Source organism: Mustela erminea, chromosome 8, assembly GCF_009829155.1.
Source record: "Mustela erminea isolate mMusErm1 chromosome 8, mMusErm1.Pri, whole genome shotgun sequence".
Taxonomy (NCBI): domain Eukaryota; kingdom Metazoa; phylum Chordata; class Mammalia; order Carnivora; family Mustelidae; genus Mustela; species Mustela erminea.
Genome location: NC_045621.1, coordinates 73,946,576 through 73,967,250, shown reverse-complemented (window position 1 = coordinate 73,967,250; position 20,675 = coordinate 73,946,576). Strand labels below are relative to the sequence as shown.

The window sequence follows — 20,675 nt, the reverse complement described above, 5'->3', positions numbered from 1 at the left end:
TGAAGAGCCCATCTTTACCCATTTGTTTTGGTTAATGAGATCAGCCATTATTTTTGGATTGTGGAGTTGATAAGAATGAGATGGGGAAAACACAAGACGAGAGCAAAACCTAACAAGAAAGAAACTTACTAAAAATTTAAAGTGTTGTCTTCCCATCCTTTTTTATGCCTGCAGTTAATTTTTAGTATTAAGTGTCAGTAAGTAAGTAAGTCATTCAGTACTGATTCCCAGTAGTGTTATTATTTGCAACCACAACCCTTCCCGCACACTTTTCCTGTCTCTCTTTTCAGAATTCTTATACTATAATTTCACGTTTACTTTTTCTTTTTTAGAGCACTTATGACTACGGCAGACAGTTGCTACAGGCCACGGTGGTGTTGTGTCAGTCTCTGCGCTGCACATCTCGGTCATCTGGAGACACACTTCCTCGACTGAACAGAGTATGGAAACAATTTACAATAGCATCTGAAGAGAGAGTGCATAGGCTGGAAATGGCTATTGCATTTCACTCAAATGCTGAAAAGGTTCGCTTTTTTAAAAATTGTAGTCTCAGTAATACTTACTTTGTATGTTTAAAATGCATTGATTTTAATATTATAATTATGTGATTAACCTTTGTGTTTTTTCCACCTTATTTTAATCCAATTGTTTAAAGTTTGTTTAGATATAATATATTGTCTTAGAGAGTTCAAATCAAATTCTTGTAGTATAATGTATACCAGTGCTGGCTTACTGTGGTTTGAGAAATCCAAAACCATCTAAGAGTCTTCTCTCAACAGTGCTTCTCTTCTTACCAAATCTGACCCCCAAAATGAACTATCTTTAGGGTGTGACAACTCCCATTGCTTTCATTATGCAAGAAAAGGACATTTTGCCTCAGCAACTACAACTAATTGTCATAAATTCTTTAAAAGGGCACTTTGTAATTTTATAAGGTTTAAAGTATAGACACCCAGCTAAAAATAATGAAAATAAAGATAAAAATAAAATATTTTTTCATTTGCTATCTTTAAAGATTCATTCTAGAATTTTTTATTTAATGAATTCATCAGTCCTGGAAACCAGAAATGCAATATGTAGTGTTATTTGGGCAGATTTTCATTAGAGCCCTTCTTGTAACTCTGCGCAGAGAAACTTTATAGCACTCAACCCTTACATCTCCACTCTGAAGAGGAGCTTTGTTATATAGTTAACTTTGTTTTGATCTCTCACAATGGAAGTTTATGTGTAGGGGATGTTCAGTACCATATGAAACGTGAGAAACTGAAGGCATAAATGTGATATAGCCTAGTCTGTAGAACAGAAGAGATGTGACCAGGAATTCAGGAATTGCGCAGTCTTCTACTGTATCTCTGTTGGGAAGTGTTTATAGTTAACTCTTGCTGAGCTGGTCACAGAACTCCACAGGTCAGTGTTTTGGTTTAAAATAGGCCTAACAATAGTGAAGGTGAAAGTATATAAGCGGCTTCACCTATTTACCTACTGATTGTTTTATTTTTTTAAAAAGATTTTATTTATTTATTAGAGAGAGAGAATGCACACAAGCTGGGGGAGGGGCAAAGGGAGAGGGAGAAGCAGTCTCCCCGCTGAGCAGGGAGCCTGATTTAGGGATTGAGCCGAAGGCACACGCTTAACAACCTGAGCCACCCAGGTTCCCCTACTGATTGTTTTAATGAAAAGTTTTTATTTAAGTATATTAACACAGAAAAGTGTACAGATTGTAAATGTTTGTTGAATTCAGTCTGTTCAATGAATTTTCACAAAGTGAGCATGCCTGTGAAATCACTGCACTATTCAAACAACAGACATTACCAGCACCTCAGAATCTCTTTTAGTCACATTGTTCCTGCTGCCCCTGCCTCCTGTGCAAGGGTGACTACTGGCCCAATATCTAACAACCCTGATACATTTTGAAAGCAGTATCTTAAAAAGTTATCTGCAAGGCCACTCTGGAAAACAGTACAAGGTTCCTCAGAAAGTTAAAAATAGAACTGCCCTTCAATCCAGCAATCCCACTGTTAGAGATTTACCCAAAGAATACAATATACAAAAATACTAATTTAAAGTATACATGCACCCTGTTGTTAATAACAGCATTATATGCAATAACCCAAGTTATAGAAGCAGCCCAAGTATTCATTCATAGATGAATAGGTTAAGAGGATGTGGAGTGTACACACAATGGAGTATCACTCAGCCGAGAATGAAATCTTGCCCTTTGCCATTACATGGATGGAACTAGAGAGGATTATGCTAAGTGAAATAAGTTAGAGAAAGACACACACCATATGATTTCACTCATGTGGAATTTAAGAAACCAAACAAATGAGGAAAGGGGGAAAAAAAGAGAGGCAAACCAAGAAACAGACTCAACTATAGAGAACAGACATGTTATCACAGGGGAGGTGAGTGGGCGATGGGTTAATAGGTGATTGGATTAGGGAGGGCACTTGTGGTGAGCACCAGGTGTTGTATGTAAGTGATGAACCACTGTATTGTACACTTGAAACTAATTACATTCTATGTTAACTGAATGGAATTTCAATAAAAACTTAAAATTATCTGCAAGGACATTAAGATCTAGACTTCTTTATGAGGCCATATAAGAATGTAAATGGTTGAGAGATTGTTTTGCATAGAATATTCTCTTATATTGCCTTTATCATACTTAAAGCAAGCACAATTTAAGGTTCTTTACTACTCAAACCTTTGTAAAGCTTTTTGTTATCAGGTATAATTTTCTTCCTGTGTTTTATTTTATACTGGTAAGCATAAATATAACCATAACTATAAACAACTTGTATAGTATAATGACTGCGAAGATATTTTAAGGTGAATCTAGGATTTTATATAAAGTTATTTGAGTAGTGCTGAAATAAACAGATTAGATTAAGTATAATGCAAAAGCAGTTGCAAAAATAAATACTTCTTTTTCTTTTCTCTTCCCCACATTTTGCAGTTTTTTCTTATAACACAGTGTGTATATTGGACTTACAACACATCTCAGTTTGGACTAGCCACCATTCAAGTGTTCACTAGGCTGTTTGCTAATGGATTGACTAGTGTGGATCAGTACCTATAGACTTAGCTATTATAAATTATAGCAATTTCTTCCTTCTTCTCCTCCCCTTGTTAAATTTAAATGTTAATAATTAAGGAAAATAGTATTTTATCAAGGACTGTAGAACTTCCTGTATTTGAATCATAACCTTTCCAGTTTATATCAGGTAAGTCAGCAGATCAGTTTTTAAAATAACTGTGCCTATGTAGGTCATCCTATCAGTTATTTATAATGTAAGCATATGTTGTTTTGGATTTTTATTTTCCTCTCATTTTCGAAGTCTGTAAGCTATTTGAGGTCACAATCTATATTTCAGTCACATCCAAAGCTGCTAAATAAACATTTAGTACAATAAGGAATGAATGAATGAAGGCTATTTCTCACGCACAATTTAAACTTACTTTCCGAATAATAGTCTGGTATTATTTTTTTCTTAGAAATCACTATAGACTTTTTTTACTCCAATTATTTATTATGATTAAGGATTATGTGTTTCCTTTTATTTGAATTTTTTGAGCCAACTTCACTAGTAATCAGTCTTGCGCAATGGCGGTGTACATGGGGATGCAAAGAACGAAACAAAAACAGCTTCAATCTACTGAATTCACATGAGCTTGATTGCCTTTTCTATCTCTTGATCGAGGTTGCCATTTTACTTGTTACAGATTTTGCAAGACTGTCCAGAAGAGCCTGAAGCTATTAATGATGAGGAGCAATTTGATGAGATTGAAGCAGTTGGGAAATCACTTTTGGATAGATTAACTGTTCCTGTAGTTTATCCTGATGGGTATGATACATGTTCTTATAATTTTGTCTTTTTATTGGTGAATTCTTAAAGTGAAATCATCAAGAGAGGAATATCTGTTTTTTAAAAAGCCAAGTAAAAATTAGCTTTGGTTCACGCCTTCTATTTCACAATAAATTGGTTTGTAATGGAAAGAAACATAAACTTAGCTCTTAGAAATAGTAGCAGTTGGTACTTGACACTATCAAATGTGGTGCTTCTTGACAGCTTATTGCAGAAGGCTGATAACCTGGGTTCTAGCCATGGCCCTGATGAGAGGGAGTAGGATGCCTCTGGGCTTTGTCTGGTGCAGGGAAGGGGAGTGCAGGGCAGTAATGTTCAGTTAGCTGATAATATATTAAACATCAAGTTAAACACTTCACTTCGTTATTTTTGACCAAACAGTACTAGACCAATATGGTTAATCCTGATTTACAGATGTAGAAATCTGAAGCTTAGAAAAATTAAGTGAGGTGCTCAGGATTTCACAGCTTCTAAGTAGAATTGGATTACAGTCTCATGTTGGTCCAACTCTGAACACATTCTTTTTTCTCTATGCTATATGGAATCTGAATTTCTTCACTTGTAAAATGATGGGGTCCTGCTTCCCACATTGCTTTGCATTTTGAAAGTTAATAAAAGAAAGAAGTGATCTCATCCAAATAAATGGGCCATTAAATGAATCTGAAGGAGCTTCATCCCTGAGGTTCTTGACCTCAGTGAAAATAATTTAGAGGTAATCCAGAGGATATTTACTTCAAATGACAGAGCAACCACATCATTGAATGTATTTATCTTTACTCTGTAGTATAGTGTAATTGATAGGATTGTAAACTCTGGAATCAGATTTTGTGGGTTTAAATTTCAGCTCCACCACTTACTAGCTGTAACACCTTGGGGAAGCCACTCAGCCTTTCTGTGTCTCAATTCCATCATCTAAAAATTAGGGATATATTATTCATACCTTTTCAGGTTACAGGGGCAAGGGAATTACATGAGCTAAATGTATATAAATTACTTACAATGAATCTGGCACAGGGGCTCCTGGATGGCTCATTCAACTGAGTGTCTTACTCTTCATTTCTGCCAGGTCATGATTTCAGGGGTTGTGGGATCCAGCCCAGAGTCCGTGCTGGGCATACAGCTTGTTTGAGATATTCTCTCCCCAACTCTCCCTTCCCCTGCTTGCGTGCTCTCTCTATAATAAGTAAAATCTTAAAAAAAAAAAAAAAAAAGAAAGAAAGAAAAAAGAAAAACAACAAAAAAAACCCCCAAATCTGACACATAGTAAGTGCCACTACTACTGTGTCATGAACTTCAAGTGATTATTTGAAATTGATTTGGGGAAGATACAATTTTATTCCCTTGAAAGCATATAATTCATAGTCTATATTTAGATAATCTTTGGTCATAGGCAAAATTAAACCATCAGAAGTAGCCTAAATTCGTATTAGGTATCTGCAATGCAGTGTAAAAGAATAAAATCTAAAAATTTATAAATTTAGCTTGCAACAGTATTGGAGGGATGCCTTCTGGTTATTCCATTCCAGGGAGTCCCCATCCCCATTTCTGTGCTTCACAACCAGTTGTTAACACTATCTCTCTTCTGCTGAGGTCAGCCTGGGAGCCTTTATAACTAGAATTTTTGCTTGGTCTTCTCCTCCTGCTACTGTGTTCTACAAATAGTCCATAGCATTTCCTCATGTTTTTAAGATTGAGGAATAAGTTAGTACTGTGTATTCACATTTCACAACCACCACCTTTAATATTTCAAATTGTTATTCTGTCATAAAAATGGATAACCTGTTGATACTGTATAGTTTGTTTGACAGCAAGCATATTCAGATGTATTTTTTGTAACACTGTCCTGGAAAAAATAAAAGAAATTAGAAGATCTGTCTGGATTCACTGCTTGAAGACTCCAGTTCAAATGTTGGTTTTCCCACTGTGTGATCCTAGTTTAAATCATTTAATTTTCTAGGCCTTAGTTTTCTGATCTTAAAAAATACAAACCTTAACCAAATAATTTCTAAGAACTCTTCTAGCTCTAAAAGATTCTGTGACTCTGAATACAGTACCTTTTCAAGTAGGATAAAATTAAGTGATTTTATCTTTTAAAGTCTCAAATGATCCCTTAACATTAAACAGGTATTTTGCTTGCCAGCTATATTAGACATATATTAGACACACATTTGGTGTACATAGCCCTTATCCTTGAAGAACACATACAGATTTTATATTTGTATATGCATATGCACCCAAAACTGAAAAGTAGAATATCTCCAATGTTGCATTGTTTCCTTTATTGTTTCATTGTTTGGTTGCATTGTTTGATTTATTGAGATTATTATAAGTACATATGCTACAACATTTAATGCCACTAGGCTTTTTCTCTCAACATGTCTTAATATATTTAATGCCATTTAAAAATGTTTTTCCCACTGAATTACTATTCAAAGGTAAACAGTATGGTCTGCAAGTGAACTGTCTTATCACGTGTATAATATTTATGGTAATCTTTGCTCCCTTTTGCATTTGCTGTAGTCCGTGGATTTGTATTAATCTGATTGCGGTTTTTCTGTTTGTTTTGATTTTTAGAACTGAACAATATTTTGGGAGTCCAAGTGACATGGCTTCCACTGCAGAACACATCAGAGACAGGATGAAACTGGTTAGTCTCAAAAGGCAGCAGCTGAGACATCCCGAAATGATGACCACAGAGAGCTAATAGCTACCAGCTTCCCACAAATCTACAGTTCATAATCCCGCATGTTGTTGGCATACTACAGCATTAGCCGCAATACATTAAGATACATTTCACAGCCAGGATAAGCCTCATTTTTTTCCATTTTCCATTTCTTTATACACGTTAACACCTTGCAACTACAAGGCATCATTACTTAACTTGCTTTGAGACCATAGACTCCAAGTATCTTAAAAGAAGGAACTGTAAACATTGCACTGAAAACACTTGCTTTAAAGCTTTACCTGACCTGTCAATTTGTAGGTGAACAACTGATAATAAGCGTTGAATGGTGCTAATAAGAGTTTAAGAATTCTCTATATAAAAAATGGTTGACCTTTTTCCCCAGGTGATGTAGTAAATTTAGGCTATAGTTAAATTGTTATTAGTAGACAGTGGTGTACTCAAAGATTTTACTTTGTAATTCTTCTTCAAAATTGATTATTTTTATTGTGTCAGTATAAAGAAAACTTTCAGATCTTTGATATATCATATTCATTAAAGGACATTTTCCTATTTGTATTGATAATGTATTAAAAGTTGTTTGTGCTTAATAAAAGGCTTCTTTTAAACATCTTATTTAATTTGGTGGTTATATCCTGTTTCCAAACATGAGTGCCTTATTTAAAAGGGCATTCTTAGGATTGTGAGGATGGTTTAATATTTGTTCTTTCATGTTGGTTGCATGTGTTTTAGCCAGGAAATTCATATGTAAGCATGTGTATATAATAAATAAGCATGTTTAATACTGAAAAATAATTGTGAAGAGCAATTTAGATCTTAACTTAAAAATAATGGAATACTGTTTCTAATTGTTCTTCTCTTCAAGTTGAAAATATCCAAATTATTAACAACCCTAAAGATACTTTTGTCTTTGGGGAGGAGGGCTGGGGAAGAAGGCATATATAATTACTTAAGTATAATCCTGTATATCAGAGGAATCTTTCTGGATTGAATATAGCAATTGTTAATAAAGTTTAATTTCTCATGATAGATGAAGCAAAATTCTGAAGCAGTCTAATAATAAAAATTGTACAAATCTTTTAGAGAGATAAAATTTATAAAATGTTAGTGCTTTTAAGTTTATATTAAGTTTAAATGGTAAAATACATATTTTTGTGTTCATTTTTTTTCAGAAAATGTTTTTGAAAAAGATTAAAAATAATTTTTTAGCTGTGATTAATACAGAATTATGCAAAGAATTGTATGCTGGTTCCTTTTTCATGTCCATAAAAATGTTCATGTATCCTCCAAAGCAAAAAACTCCCTCTCAGCCTGTTGGTTTCTCCAGCCTTCTTCACTGCCAGACCTCTTGGAGAAATCCATATCATTCCCTCTGCATCCTTCTCACTCACTGTTAACACCTTGCAGTCTGATTTTATACACTTCAGTGAAACTGTTCTCAGTGGACATGTAACTCTCAGTTACAGAATTGAATGATTGTTTCTTTCAGTCTGGATTACTTATCCTTCTCTGTCTCTGTAATATTTACACCATTGAGCAGCCTTTCCTAAATGGTGTCCCTTGAAGATGTCATCCTCTGCCATAACTTTGAGTGCAGTCACATAACTTCTACTTAAAGTGTATCTACTAAAATACACTCTCAGATTCTGTCTTCAGAAGGCTTCTGGAACGATCTCATCCTTAGATTTCTGTGTTATCCATGTTTTGTGTTCCATATCTGGTCCAAAATTTCAGACCCATACTTTCAACTACCTACTTGTCATTTCAGCCTAGAGAAGTCATCCTGTTTTTTCACTTTTGTTCTCTCTGAGCAATTTGGTTAATTTTTTTCTAATCAGCCATGCCAGAAGATCTGGGAGCAATGCCTAATTGCTCCCTTTTTTCTTATGCTCCCACTGCTTCTGAGAACATTCTAGAAATTCCTTCTATATTTGATATCCTCTCAGTCTTTTAGGACTTAACTTCTGAGTACAAACTTTTGTGATTCTTCATTTCAGTCTTCATAATGGTGCTAACCACATGCTACAATTGTTTATTGATGCCTTTGCCTCCTACGTCATAGTCTCTGTTGAGGGAAGGGATTTTGTGGGATTCTCCTCTTCCCAGGCTTTTGCTCATATGTAATAATTGCTCACTTCCTCTGTATGTGAATGGTCTGTTGTAGGCATTAGTAATAATCCCCTCTATATTGCAGTCTGAAGTGTGTTTTAAATATACTTCCTAAAATTATGACTGACTTATGAATTAAACAACTCATCAGGAAGTCATTTGGTATTTTAGATACTTATGTATTAAGTAATATAGATATTTAGTTACACTCAATATCCTACTGAATTTCAGAGTAGTAAGAATGTTTTTATTAAGACTTTGCTAGAAAGGAACTGCACTATAAGTAATGGGACTCTTGGTTTTATCATCAACTCGACTACTTATGTCCAGTAAGTTAATTTTTAATATGCCTTAAGCAATCCAGCCTACAGCAAGAGTAAAATAAGGCATCATCTGGAAATGTTATTTGTAATTTGAGGATTTCAGATGAAACAGAATATGCTTTTGACATAATACTATTGCTCTTCATTTGTAAATTTGCTGCTACTTTCTATATGTATACCTGTATGTATACATACAATGATGATTAAAAACCCAACAGTGTCCTAATGTGGTTTTTTTTTTCATAGCGTTACTTAGAGTACATGTGAAGGAAGTGACAGAAGTCTGTTTGAAAGCATGAGTTCTTTGTTCATCGTGAATTAATGTTGGCCCACAAATGGAGAAAGAACCATCATTTGTATATGCCATTGTTGGTATATGCCACAACTTTCCACATTACTTTGGCTCATCTCAGGGAATTCTTGAAGTGTTAATTGGGCTAGTTTTGTTTTGTTTTTTGTTTGTTCTGTTTTGGGGGATTTTTTTTTTCTCTTGCCTACTTACTATATATTTGCTCCTCTATAAGCTCAGTACATAACAGTTTTGACATCTGTTCTTCACACGTCTCACCCAGCAGAGCTAAGATGCAAAGATGGTAACTTTATTTCAGATAAAATTAACTTCATTACCAGTCCTTATTGGTGAACTTATTCTGCTAAGGTGACTCATTGATGATGGTGATGAAACTGCTCAGCCTGCCCAGCGAGGATGTTGATGGCAGGTCTAGGCTTCATTACTGTGTGGAAGATTGAATACTACTATCACTTTGTAGGCATTTAAATTGGCCAGTGCTCCCGAGTGTTAACTAGTATTAATGTGTTGTTTCATTACCCTGTCAGTTGAAATGTGGGGTGTGCTATTTAGTTTGTTGTTACTGTTGGTGGCATACACTTAAGGTGAACATGATGATTACATTCTGATAGTGGTGAGCTAACCATACTCTCTGTTGTAAACCTGTTGTAACCAACAGCACGACTGTGAGATTAGCTGAACGGAACTCACTGTATAGTCTACAGTCAGAGAACTCAGAATTCTCTACTGCATTGTAATGTTCTTCGCCAGAGAGATTGGATATTGCTGTGTACTCTTCCTATCCTGTGGTTCCTAAGAACTAAACATGCTCTGGTTGTGAAAGTCCTCCACATCTTGAGTTTACTGAAAATGGCATGGAAAACTAACATAAGTATCATCAGTGACAAGAGTTATATGGTTGAGGTATCTTTGGTTAAACCCCCAAAGGAAGAATTCCCTAATTAAGGAGATAGGCTGGAACATACCTAGCCAATTAACCCAATTAGTAGACTTAGCACTGTTAACTTTCGGTTCTGAAAATAAAAATCTTCAGTTAGAGGTGGAACTATACTTCTGCTGTGGAGGGCAACAAATACCTTGATAAGGCAAAATTAAGTATTGATTTAACATCTGACATTACGCAGCTTTAGTATGTGCTATGGAAACATCTATGTTTAGCTAAGAAGCATAAGTAATGGCAAACATATTAAAGATCATAAAAAAGCCAAAGTAAGAACTGTAGTGAATATAAATGCAATGAGTTTGGAGTTTGAATATCTGGCTCAAAATCTGGCTTTGCCATTTACTGACCCTTGTAAAAATGGCTAAACTTCTCTGGGTCTGTAAATATAATCATATTAAAAAATAGCTTGAAAACTACAATATTATCCAAAGTGGAAGGGATTATTAATATAATTATCTTCTCAGAATAGAAAATAGAGCGTCTTTAATGTTGCTCTTTTCTCTGATGACGAGCATGGGGTCATGAGGGAAATGGCACTATGCTCACCTCTCTGAGCTCCATTTCCCTTGCATTCAGAATTACGTACTGGAAATACTAAGGGTGGAGTCGATGAGCTCATCAGTAAGAAATAAGACTTTTAAATCTGACAGATTTAACTCTTATGGCAGGATGATAGACCAGCGAAATGGAAGACAAGTGAGGAGAATCATCTACTTTGAGGGTGACAGGACATGACACAGTGGCATTAATAAATAAGTAAGTAAAATCATACTCAGAGTGGATTTCAGAGAGTCAGCACCAGCTGGTGGAAACAACAAAAGCACAAAGCTCTTAAAAGTATCCTAATAATCAACAAGCATGACTTGAGACCACCATTAGTACTGTTACGGTTAGAAAAGAGCAATCTTGATAAATTTGAGCCGTGTTAATGAAAAAGACTAGTCCTGTCATCGACTGCTAGAACTAGGGATGCTCCATGAAATAGCATAAATGCAGGGGAAGGTTTTAAGTCTAAAAAGATTCGTAGATATGATCCTGAATAACATGACTGCAGTATTTTAAAGCAAACTTGATACCTTGACAGTGCTAGTCCATGTGCTTCAAGAAAAGCAGAGCCTGTACTAGAACATGAAGCACTTAGAGAACCAAGATTATTTGGTTATTTTTGTTAGAGAACCCTTAGGCTGTGTGTGTGTGTGTGTGTGTGTGTGTGTGTGTATTCCTTATACAGTTCTATAGAAATTCTTAGCAAACACCTAAAGATAGCTAGCAGCCACTAAATAATAAGCATAGTATTGTTAATGGGTTTTAAGTCAGGCATGTGGAAAACTACTTCTGACAAAAGGCTAATGAAGTCTGAAGCCAGTCTTAGTGAATCTAAAGGAGTTGCCTTAGAAATATTTATAAGTTACATGCCATCACTTCAGGGCATCCCCAAATGAGTCCCTCCTTTGAGAGACAGGATAATTCAGATGTCCTTCCACTCAAAACATAGGGGCCTGTCTGTATGATCAAACCTTACACTGTGTTTTGGGTCTACACATCTTTTATTATAGTTGCCATAGTTCTTTTTTAGTTTAGAAGTCAGGTAAAAATTTCTGTGCTTGATTTTTCTCTTAAGAATGTTTCTTCACCTTAACTCTTACATTAGTCTACACAGCCAACAAATTTATTGAGAATAAATGACTATATATATATATATATATTCAAAATGTAACTGACAGTTTTGAGCCAGTATAGATTTGAGAGCTGACTTGTCACCTCACACTCAGGAATATCTAAAACAAGCTCTTAAATTTCTACGTTAACACTGATTGGAAGAATTTGATGATTATCTTGCCATGAGATCAATAATGTAATTCTCAGTGGCATTACTTGGTAAGTGTTGCACCATGGAATTTTTCTTCCAACATTTTATGAAATCTTGCAAACATACAAAATTAAAATTTTACAGTGGATCAGCCACCCGGACACTAATTAGCATTAACTATGCTTGCATTATCATCTCCATCCTACAGTTCATCCAAGTGCAGGCATCTTCACTCTTCCTACTAATAACTTCAGCATACATATCATTAACTCTAGAGCTCAGTATGTGCTTAACCACTTTTTTTTAATGTAAAATTAGCATACAATGAAGTGCATAAATCTTAAGTGTGCATCTCTTAGTTTTGGAAAATGTATACAGTGCTATAAAAATATATAATCAGAAAATTCCCCTCTGATCCTTTCTAGTCAATCCTTGACCCCACTCCACCCTCCCAAAGGCAACCACTGTTCTTTTGTCTACCACGAATCAAATTTCTCTCTTCTAGATCTTTATGTAAATAGGGCCATACAGCATGTACTCTTTCTAGAAGCCTCTTCCCTTGCCATGGTTTGAAAATATATCCACATTGTTAGTTGTTTCAGTAGTTCATTACTTTTTATTGCCGAGTAGTATTCCATTGTATGACTATATTGCAATTTATCCATTTTTCTATTTATGAATACCTGGGCTGTTTCCAGCATTAGTAGTTATAAATAAAGCTGCTATGATTATTCTTAATGTAAGTCTTATGTAAAGATAAGCTTTTGTTTCTCTTGGGTGAGTACCTAGGATTAGAGTTTCTGTGTCATAGGGTAGTTTTAAAAGAAACGGCTATACTTTTCCCAATGTGGTTATACTGTGTCCTGGATTTTCACTATATTTTGGATGTGTAGAAAGGTGTAAACTATTTTTATGATTCATATTTGAAATATTAGAAGTGGGTTTGTGATAGAAATGGCATTAACGCTTGGCAGTTGGTGTTCTTTGAGGAAAGAAATACCTGTCTGCCCTAAACAGCACCCAACAGGTTCCTATACCTGAAATTTTAGCATTAGTTTCACTTCTTGAAGGATTAAAGCATTTCCCAAGCATGGTGATATCTTAGCTAGAAGAAACAGCACTGGTTTATCTTACTAACTTTTGCCACCCGTTTTCAGTAGGTGAAGTAAGACCAATTAAACAAAAGATTACTTCTGTTCAATTGAGGTAGAAGGGGTAGTGAAAAATGTGTGCTACTAGTCTGTCCTGAGTACAGCAATGTGAGAGAGCGCCATCTGGATGGGAAAGGCCCCTAACTAGTGGTCAAGAAACCAGAAAACGGGGTGGGAAGAATTCTACCTCACAGTTGTGATAGGGGATAGCTATGTTTTTGCAGGACATTTTAGCCTTTACAAATCATATTTCCTGTGTTGTCTTTTTGTTTAGTACCACCTAGTTATAGTTATTTCACACCCCAGTGACTTTCTTATTCACTGTGTTTTACCCTTCCTGCCTGTTATATTACATACAGCAATTACTTGTATAAGCCTGTGAAATTATGATCATATGTATGTTTCTAATGCTTATGTTCAGAGATACTTATGTATGGTTCATCCAATCTTTCCTATTCAATTTTTAAGGGCTGGGATATTTGGCCTCTATTGTAAATCCCTATAATGTTCCACACATTGTAAATGCAATAAAGATGTTAAAAACTATTAATAATGGCAGTATATTTTGATATGTATTTCTTTGATATGTTATCACTTTGGACAATAATTTTGGTTTCTGTTAATAAAGATCGTTCATAAAATCTAGGGAGAATTCAGTCATATTGGTTTCTATAACATAATCTGATGAGTTCTGTATCTTTGAATCTATTTGAATTATGTTCTCTAAAGCTTTAAATTTATTCTAACATTGTTTTCTAAAATGATTAAAGCAAAACGTGACCTCTTTATTCTGAAATCTGGAGTCGTAGAAGACAGAGGCTAAATACCCCTTCCCTTGTGCTTCTCATTCTCTGTCAACAGCCCCTCATCTCACCCACAGGTTTGGCACAGAAATTCAGGGTTTTCTTTAAATCTTACATTGTGTGAAATTGTTAGGTTCTTACCACAATAGGTAGTGGTTAAATTCCTCTTTTCTCTACCAAGAAGCTGATTATTAAGACTTAAAAGGTGAATATGTATTTGGACTGGGGAAAGCATATTGGAACAAATTTATCTATATTTAAAATAAAAAACTTAATCATACTATGCTATAAATAATATCAGCTCCAGAATGGCTGCCAGGAATTTAGAATTGGAAATTGCCAAAGTTTGGAAATTGGTGAGCCTTATATCTTGTCCAATGAAATTAAGTACATTTGGGTGACAGTTCAACATATGATCAAAATATGTATATAAAAAAGAATGTACCTTTATTTTTAATAGATATTTTCATTTTACTAGTTGCACTTTTCACCCACATCTTTAGATTTCCCATTAGAGACTTAGTGTATCCACAAAGCTATTCCATCTAATGTTTAAAGTCTACCCAAAAGTATTCTGATAATCATAAACCCTTTTTTGAAAAAATATATATATTTGACACAGGGAGAATAAGCAGGGAGAGTAGCAGAGGGAGAAACAGGCTCTCCACTATGCATGGAGCCTGATACCAGGCTCAATCTCAAAACCTGGGATCATGACACGAACTGAAGTCCTACGCTTAACTGGTTGAGCCACCCAGGTGCCCCCATAATCATAAACTCTTATGTGAAAATCAATATGTGCACAAGAAATACCCCAGTTTTTGCCAGGTCCTGAAGGAAAAGAATTAACCGTGATATAGGAATCAAAAGGTATCTTTAAAAAAAAAAAAGTGGAAAAACTGGAAAAGAAGTGAACAATAAGCATAAAAGTTCATTTGTGACCATTATTAAATAAAATGTAGTGGTTAACAAGTCATACTCCCTTATTAAATAGCCTCGCACTACAACACATCATAGGGAGTTTACCTTCCACTTTACTTTGATTATTTAACAAAAAGGGTCTAGTCTTGAAAAGATTTAGTTTTCAATGTTTATAAGAACAAAAATTTGAAAATAACCCAAATGTTTTAAAAACATATTCTGTAAGAATACTATACCATTGAAAATGTTATAGAACTTTATTTATTGAAGTTGGTAGAAGTCTACTAAAAAGATATTCATGATACATTGTTGAGTGAAAAACCGTTTTCAAAACCATAGGAATAGTATGACCCATTTTTAAAGATAAAAATAGCTATTTGCAGAACTTTAGTAAGTTACCTTTGAGATAGAGAATTAATAGATCATTGTAATTTTCTTATGTTTATTTTATTTTCTAAATTTTCTATTAAAATCAGTGTTCTAAAAACACTTGTAAGTATAAAATGCCTACCAAGTATATTCTTATCCTGAAATACCTGTTGCAACAAGAATTCTCAAGGTGAAATAATATATAAGAAAATCTGGGGCAATACAATTTTAAAAGTATAAATCAATGTACCTTTTTTATTTTTAAACTGTTATAGAAAGTAAATCTCAATTGAAGTCATAAGTGTCTGAAATATGGAGACTATAACATCATGGTTTAAATACCTCATGAAAACAATGTGCACTGAAATTTGCTAATATCCCTCTCTTCAGGTCTATTTCAAACATTATTTTGTGTGGGACAAAACTGCACTTTAAGAGTGGACAAGCAAAGAAGATACTCTTAATGGATAGTTCAGTTATAAATCCTTTGTTACCAATTGGTGCTAATGAAGCCATGCCTGTTTGGAAAGGTTAATTCTTTCAGTCCCAGGATGAGGGTTCCTCCAAACCCCTGAAGATAAGTAATCTTGCCAATATCTGTTCTTAGTAAAAATGAAGACTGGGAGACAACATGAATGAGTCAATAGCAACACCTAGCATTCTGTCTTTCTATCCAATTTATTGTATCTACAACACTCTCCTAATTAGACTATTAGCTCTACCAGTTGTCTACACAGTTGCAGCTATGCAGAAGTGCTGTATTGATGGCAGGACCAGGCTTTCTTAGACTCTTCTGCTAGGACTGGGAACAAATTTTCACATCAAAAACAATGATTAAAATGCAATTTGATCCACTTTAGCTACTTGTGGGTTAAGCAAGCTACTCTGTAGGGTGACCTGGACATATAGTTAGTATTAATAATATTACTGTATGTTGCAAGCTGTAAACAATTGACTTACCTACCAATAGATTTTTAGAACATATTTCATTCAGTAGTTGGAAAGTGCTTTTGTTTTTATTTTTGTTTTTAAGATTTTCTTTATTTATTTGAGAGAGAGAGAGCAAGGGGAAGAGCAGAGACAAGACTCCACACCAAGCACAGAGCCTTACATGGGGCTCAATCTCATGACCCTGAGATCATAACCTGAGCTTAAATCAAAAGTCCAGCACTTAACCAACTGAGCCACCCAGGCATCTTGAGACTGCTTTTGTCCTAAAAAAATGTTTAGAGCTGGTAAACCACAGAGATATCTCTTTGGTGCTTAGGACATGAACATAGATTTAACTTCAAGGGAGGAACATAGTTACATTGTAGACATGTAGTTTGAACTAAAATAAGTGTTCTAGATCAGTAATTATTAAATCTGACTATGCCCATAAATTAACTGGAGATGTTATTAAAATGCAAATTCTGATTCAGTAAGTTGGGTAGGAAGTGAGGTTCTGCATTTCCAATAAGTTTCCAGATGTTGATGCTAACACCAGTCTATAGACCACTTTGGATTGCAAGATTCTAAGATATCTTTTATAAAAAATTTAGTACATGAACCTTTCAAAATCATTGTCTGATCATCTTTCAAATTATCTGATTTCTGTAATTTAAATAAAATAATGCAGTGGTGGCATTTTGGGAAATATGTTACATACCTCAGGGGCCACAGAAACCAAATATATTTATAAAATCAACAGGTTCAGGAATATAAGCACATTCCATATGTGGTTAAAGTTTAGTAAACTCAGAACAGTGAAGCCTGAACTGAAATTTCCATTATCTCATATAACAGTGATGATTGTGGTCCACTGTGCCTTTTTGCTTTATTATTTAAAATTATGTTTCTGGGAGGCTCAGTCATTTAAACATCTGATTCTTGATTTTGACTCAGGTCATGATCTCAGGGTTGTGAGACTGAGCCCAATGTCAGATTCTATACTGGACGTGGAGCCTTCTTAAGATTCTCTCCCTCTCCCTCTGCCTATCTCTCTCTCTCCCCCTTTCAAAAAAAAAAATTCTTTTTAAACTTAAGAAGTATAGCTATTGTTTTTAAAAGTACCCTAGGAAATAGAGAAAAATACATAAAGCAAAAACTGTCCATAATTCATCAACACAGAAAATATAGTTAATATTTGATGCATTTCATTTGTATTTTACCTAACAAGATTATCTTAATATTCAACTTTATTTCTCGATTTTTATGGTCATTGTATCATAAAATTTTCCCTTTATTAAATATTTTTTTCTTTAGTGTAAGCCAGTGACTGTGTTAATATTCAATATGTAGATATCATAATTTAACTATTAGGCAAAACATTTCATTCAATTCCTTTTTTTTGGTCTTTCCTAATGCTGTGATAAGCAATGCTAATATGAACATCTTTGTACTTAATTGTGACAGCATCTGTTCTTAAGATTGATTGCTGAAGTAGGAAATATTAGATTGGAATTTATCCATATCTTAAGGCTTTTGATAGATATAACTGAATTGCTTTCCAGAAGGTTAGGTATATTTCCCCTCTACCTCCACGACCCCCCCACTCTGCCTCTTAAACTCCTCATATCGGAGAGATCATATGATAATTGTCTTTCTCTGGTTGACTTATTTCACTTAGCATGATACCCTCTAGTTCCATCCATGTCGTTGTAAATGGCAAGATTTTGTTTTTCTGATGACTGCATAGTGCTCCAGTGTGTGTGTGTGTGTGTGTGTGTGTGTGTGTATACCACATCTTCTTTATCCATTCATCTGTTGATGGACATATAGTTTCGTTCCATACATTGGCTACTGTGGACATTGTTGCTATAAACATTCAGGTGCACATGCCCGTTTTGATCACCACATTTGCATCTTTAGGGTAAATACCCAGGAGTGTGTTTGCTGGGTCTAGGGTAGCTCTATTTTCAACTTTTTGAGGAACCTCCATACTCTTCTCCAGAGTGGCTGCACCAGCTTACATTCCCACCAATAGTGTAGGAGGGCTCTCCTTTCTCTGCATCCTTGCCAACATCTGTCATTTCCTGACTTGTTAAATTAGCTATTTTGACTGGTGTGAAGTGGTATCTCATGTGGTTTTGATTTGTATTTCCCTGATGCCGAGTGATGTTGAGTACTTATGTCTGTTGGCCATCTGGGTGTCTTCTTTACAGAAATGTCTGTTCATGTCCTCTGCCCATTTCTTGATTGTATTATTTGTTCTTTGGGCATTGAGTTTGGTAAGTTCTTTATAGATTTTGGATACTAGCCATTTATCTGATAGGTCATTTGCAAATATCTTCTCCCATTCCTGTCAGTTGTCTTTTGGTTTTTTGATGTTTCCTTTGCTGTGCAAAAGCTTTTGATTTTGACGAAGTCCCAATAGTTCATTTTTGCCCTTGCTTCCCTTGCCTTTGGCGATGTTTCTAGGAAGAAGTTGCTGTGGTGAGGTCAAAGAGGTTGCTGCCTGTGTTCTCCTCAAGCATTTTGATGGATTCCTGTCTCACGTTGAGATCTTTCATCCATTTTGAGTCTATTTTTGTGTGTGGTGTAAGGAAATGGTCCAGTTTCATTCTTCTGCATGTGAATGTCCAGTTTTCCCAACACAATTTTTTGAAGAGACTGCCTTTTTTCCATTGGACATTCTTTCCTGCTTTGTCAAAGATTAGTTGACCATAGAGTTGAGGCTCTATTTCTGGGCTCTCTATTCTGTTCCATTGATCTATGTACCTGTTTTTATGCCAATACCATGCTGTCTTTATGATGACAGCTTTGTAATAGAGCTTGAAGTCTGGAATTGTGATGCCATCAACTTTGACTTTCTTTTACAACATTCCTCTGGCTATTCAAGGTCTTTTCTGGTTCCATATAAATTTTAGGATTATTTGTACCATTTCTTTGAAAAAATTGATGGTATTTTGATATGGATTGCATTAAATGTGTAGATTGCTTTAGGTAGCATAGACATTTTCACAATGTTTTTTCTTCCAATCCATGAGCATGGAACATTTTCCCGTTTCTTTGTGTTTTCATCCATTTCTTTCATGAGTATTTATAGTTTCTGAGTACAGATTCTTTGCCTCTTTTGTTAGGTTTATTCCTAGGTATCTTATGGTTTGGGGTGCAATTGTAAGTGGGATGGACTCCATAATTTCTCTTTCTTCTGTCTTGCTGTTGGTGCATAGAAACACAACTGATTTCTGGGCATTGATTTTATATCCTGACACATTTTATATTCCTGTATGAGTTCTAGCAGTTTTGGAGTGGAGTCTTAGGAGTTTTTCATGTAAAGTATCAGATCATCTGCAAAGAATGAAAGTTTGACTTCTTCTTTGCCAATTCAGATGCTTTTATTTCTTTTTGTTGTCTGGTTGCTGAGGCTAGGCTTGTATGGCTATATGCTTTCCTCTCAGGACTGCCTTTGTTGTGTTCCAAAGATTTTGAACAGTTGTGTTTTCATTTTCATTTGTTTCCATGAATTTTCTTAATTCTTTAATTTCCTGATTGATTCATTCATTCTTTAGTAGGATGCTCTTTAGTCTCCATGTATTTGAGTTCTTTCCAACTTTCCTCCTGTGGTTGAGTTCTAGTTTCAGAGCATTGTGGTCTGAAAACATGCAGGGAAAGATCCCAATCTTTTGGTACTAGTTGAGACCTGATTTGTGACTCAGGATGTGATCTGTTCTGGAGAACGTAAATGTGCACTAGAGAAGAATGTGTATTCTTTGTTTTGGGATGCAGTGTTCTAAATATATCTTGACGTCCATCTGGTCCAGTGTGTCATTAATGCCTTTATTTCTTTGTTGATCTTTTGTTTACATGATCTGTCCATGTCAGTGAGGGGGTGATAAAATCCCCTACTATTATTGTATTATTGGTGATCTGTTTCTTTGATTTTTTTGTTATTAATTGGTTTATATAGTTGAATGCTCACATGTTACGGGCATAGATATTTAAAATGATTAGATCTTCTTGTTGGACAGACCCTTTAAGTATGATATAGTGTCCTTCCTCATATCTTATTATAGTCGTTGGCTTAAAATCTAATTTATATGATGTAAGGATTGCCACCCCAGCTTTCTTTTGATGTCCATTAGCATGGTAAATTGTTTTCCACTCCCTCACTTTAAATCTGGATGCGTCCTTGGGACTACAATGTGTTTCTTGTAGATAGCATATTGATGGGCCTTGTTTTTTTAATCCATTTTGATACCTGTGTCTTTTGATTGAGGTATTTAGCCCATTTACATTCAGGATAACTATTGAAAGATAACAATTTAGTGCCATTGTATTGCCTGTAAGGTGACTGTTACTGAATATTGCCTCTTCCTTTCTGGTCTGTTGCTTTTAGACTCTCTCTTTGCTTAGAGGACCCCTTTCAATATTTCCTGTAGGGCTGGTTTGGTGTTTGCAAA

General features: G+C 35.0%; 1 protein-coding gene across 6 annotated transcripts in view; it reads left to right on the top strand.

Moving 5' to 3' along the window:
- SESTD1 (SEC14 and spectrin domain containing 1) overlaps positions 1-20,675 on the top strand; it is a 166,319-nt gene that overhangs the window by 137,221 nt on the left and 8,423 nt on the right. For 4 of the 6 annotated variants that reach the window (XM_032356091.1, XM_032356085.1, XM_032356088.1 and 1 more), the window contains 3 exons: positions 333-524; positions 3,727-3,848; positions 6,444-7,167. In XM_032356091.1, coding sequence (XP_032211982.1) covers positions 333-524; positions 3,727-3,848; positions 6,444-6,573 — 444 coding nt within the window. In that variant the 3' untranslated portion in view covers positions 6,574-7,167. Of the gene's footprint in view, positions 1-332; positions 525-3,726; positions 3,849-6,443; positions 7,168-9,230; positions 10,925-20,675 lie in introns of those variants that run through there. The other 2 variants (XM_032356089.1, XM_032356090.1) reach the window with 2 other exon arrangements.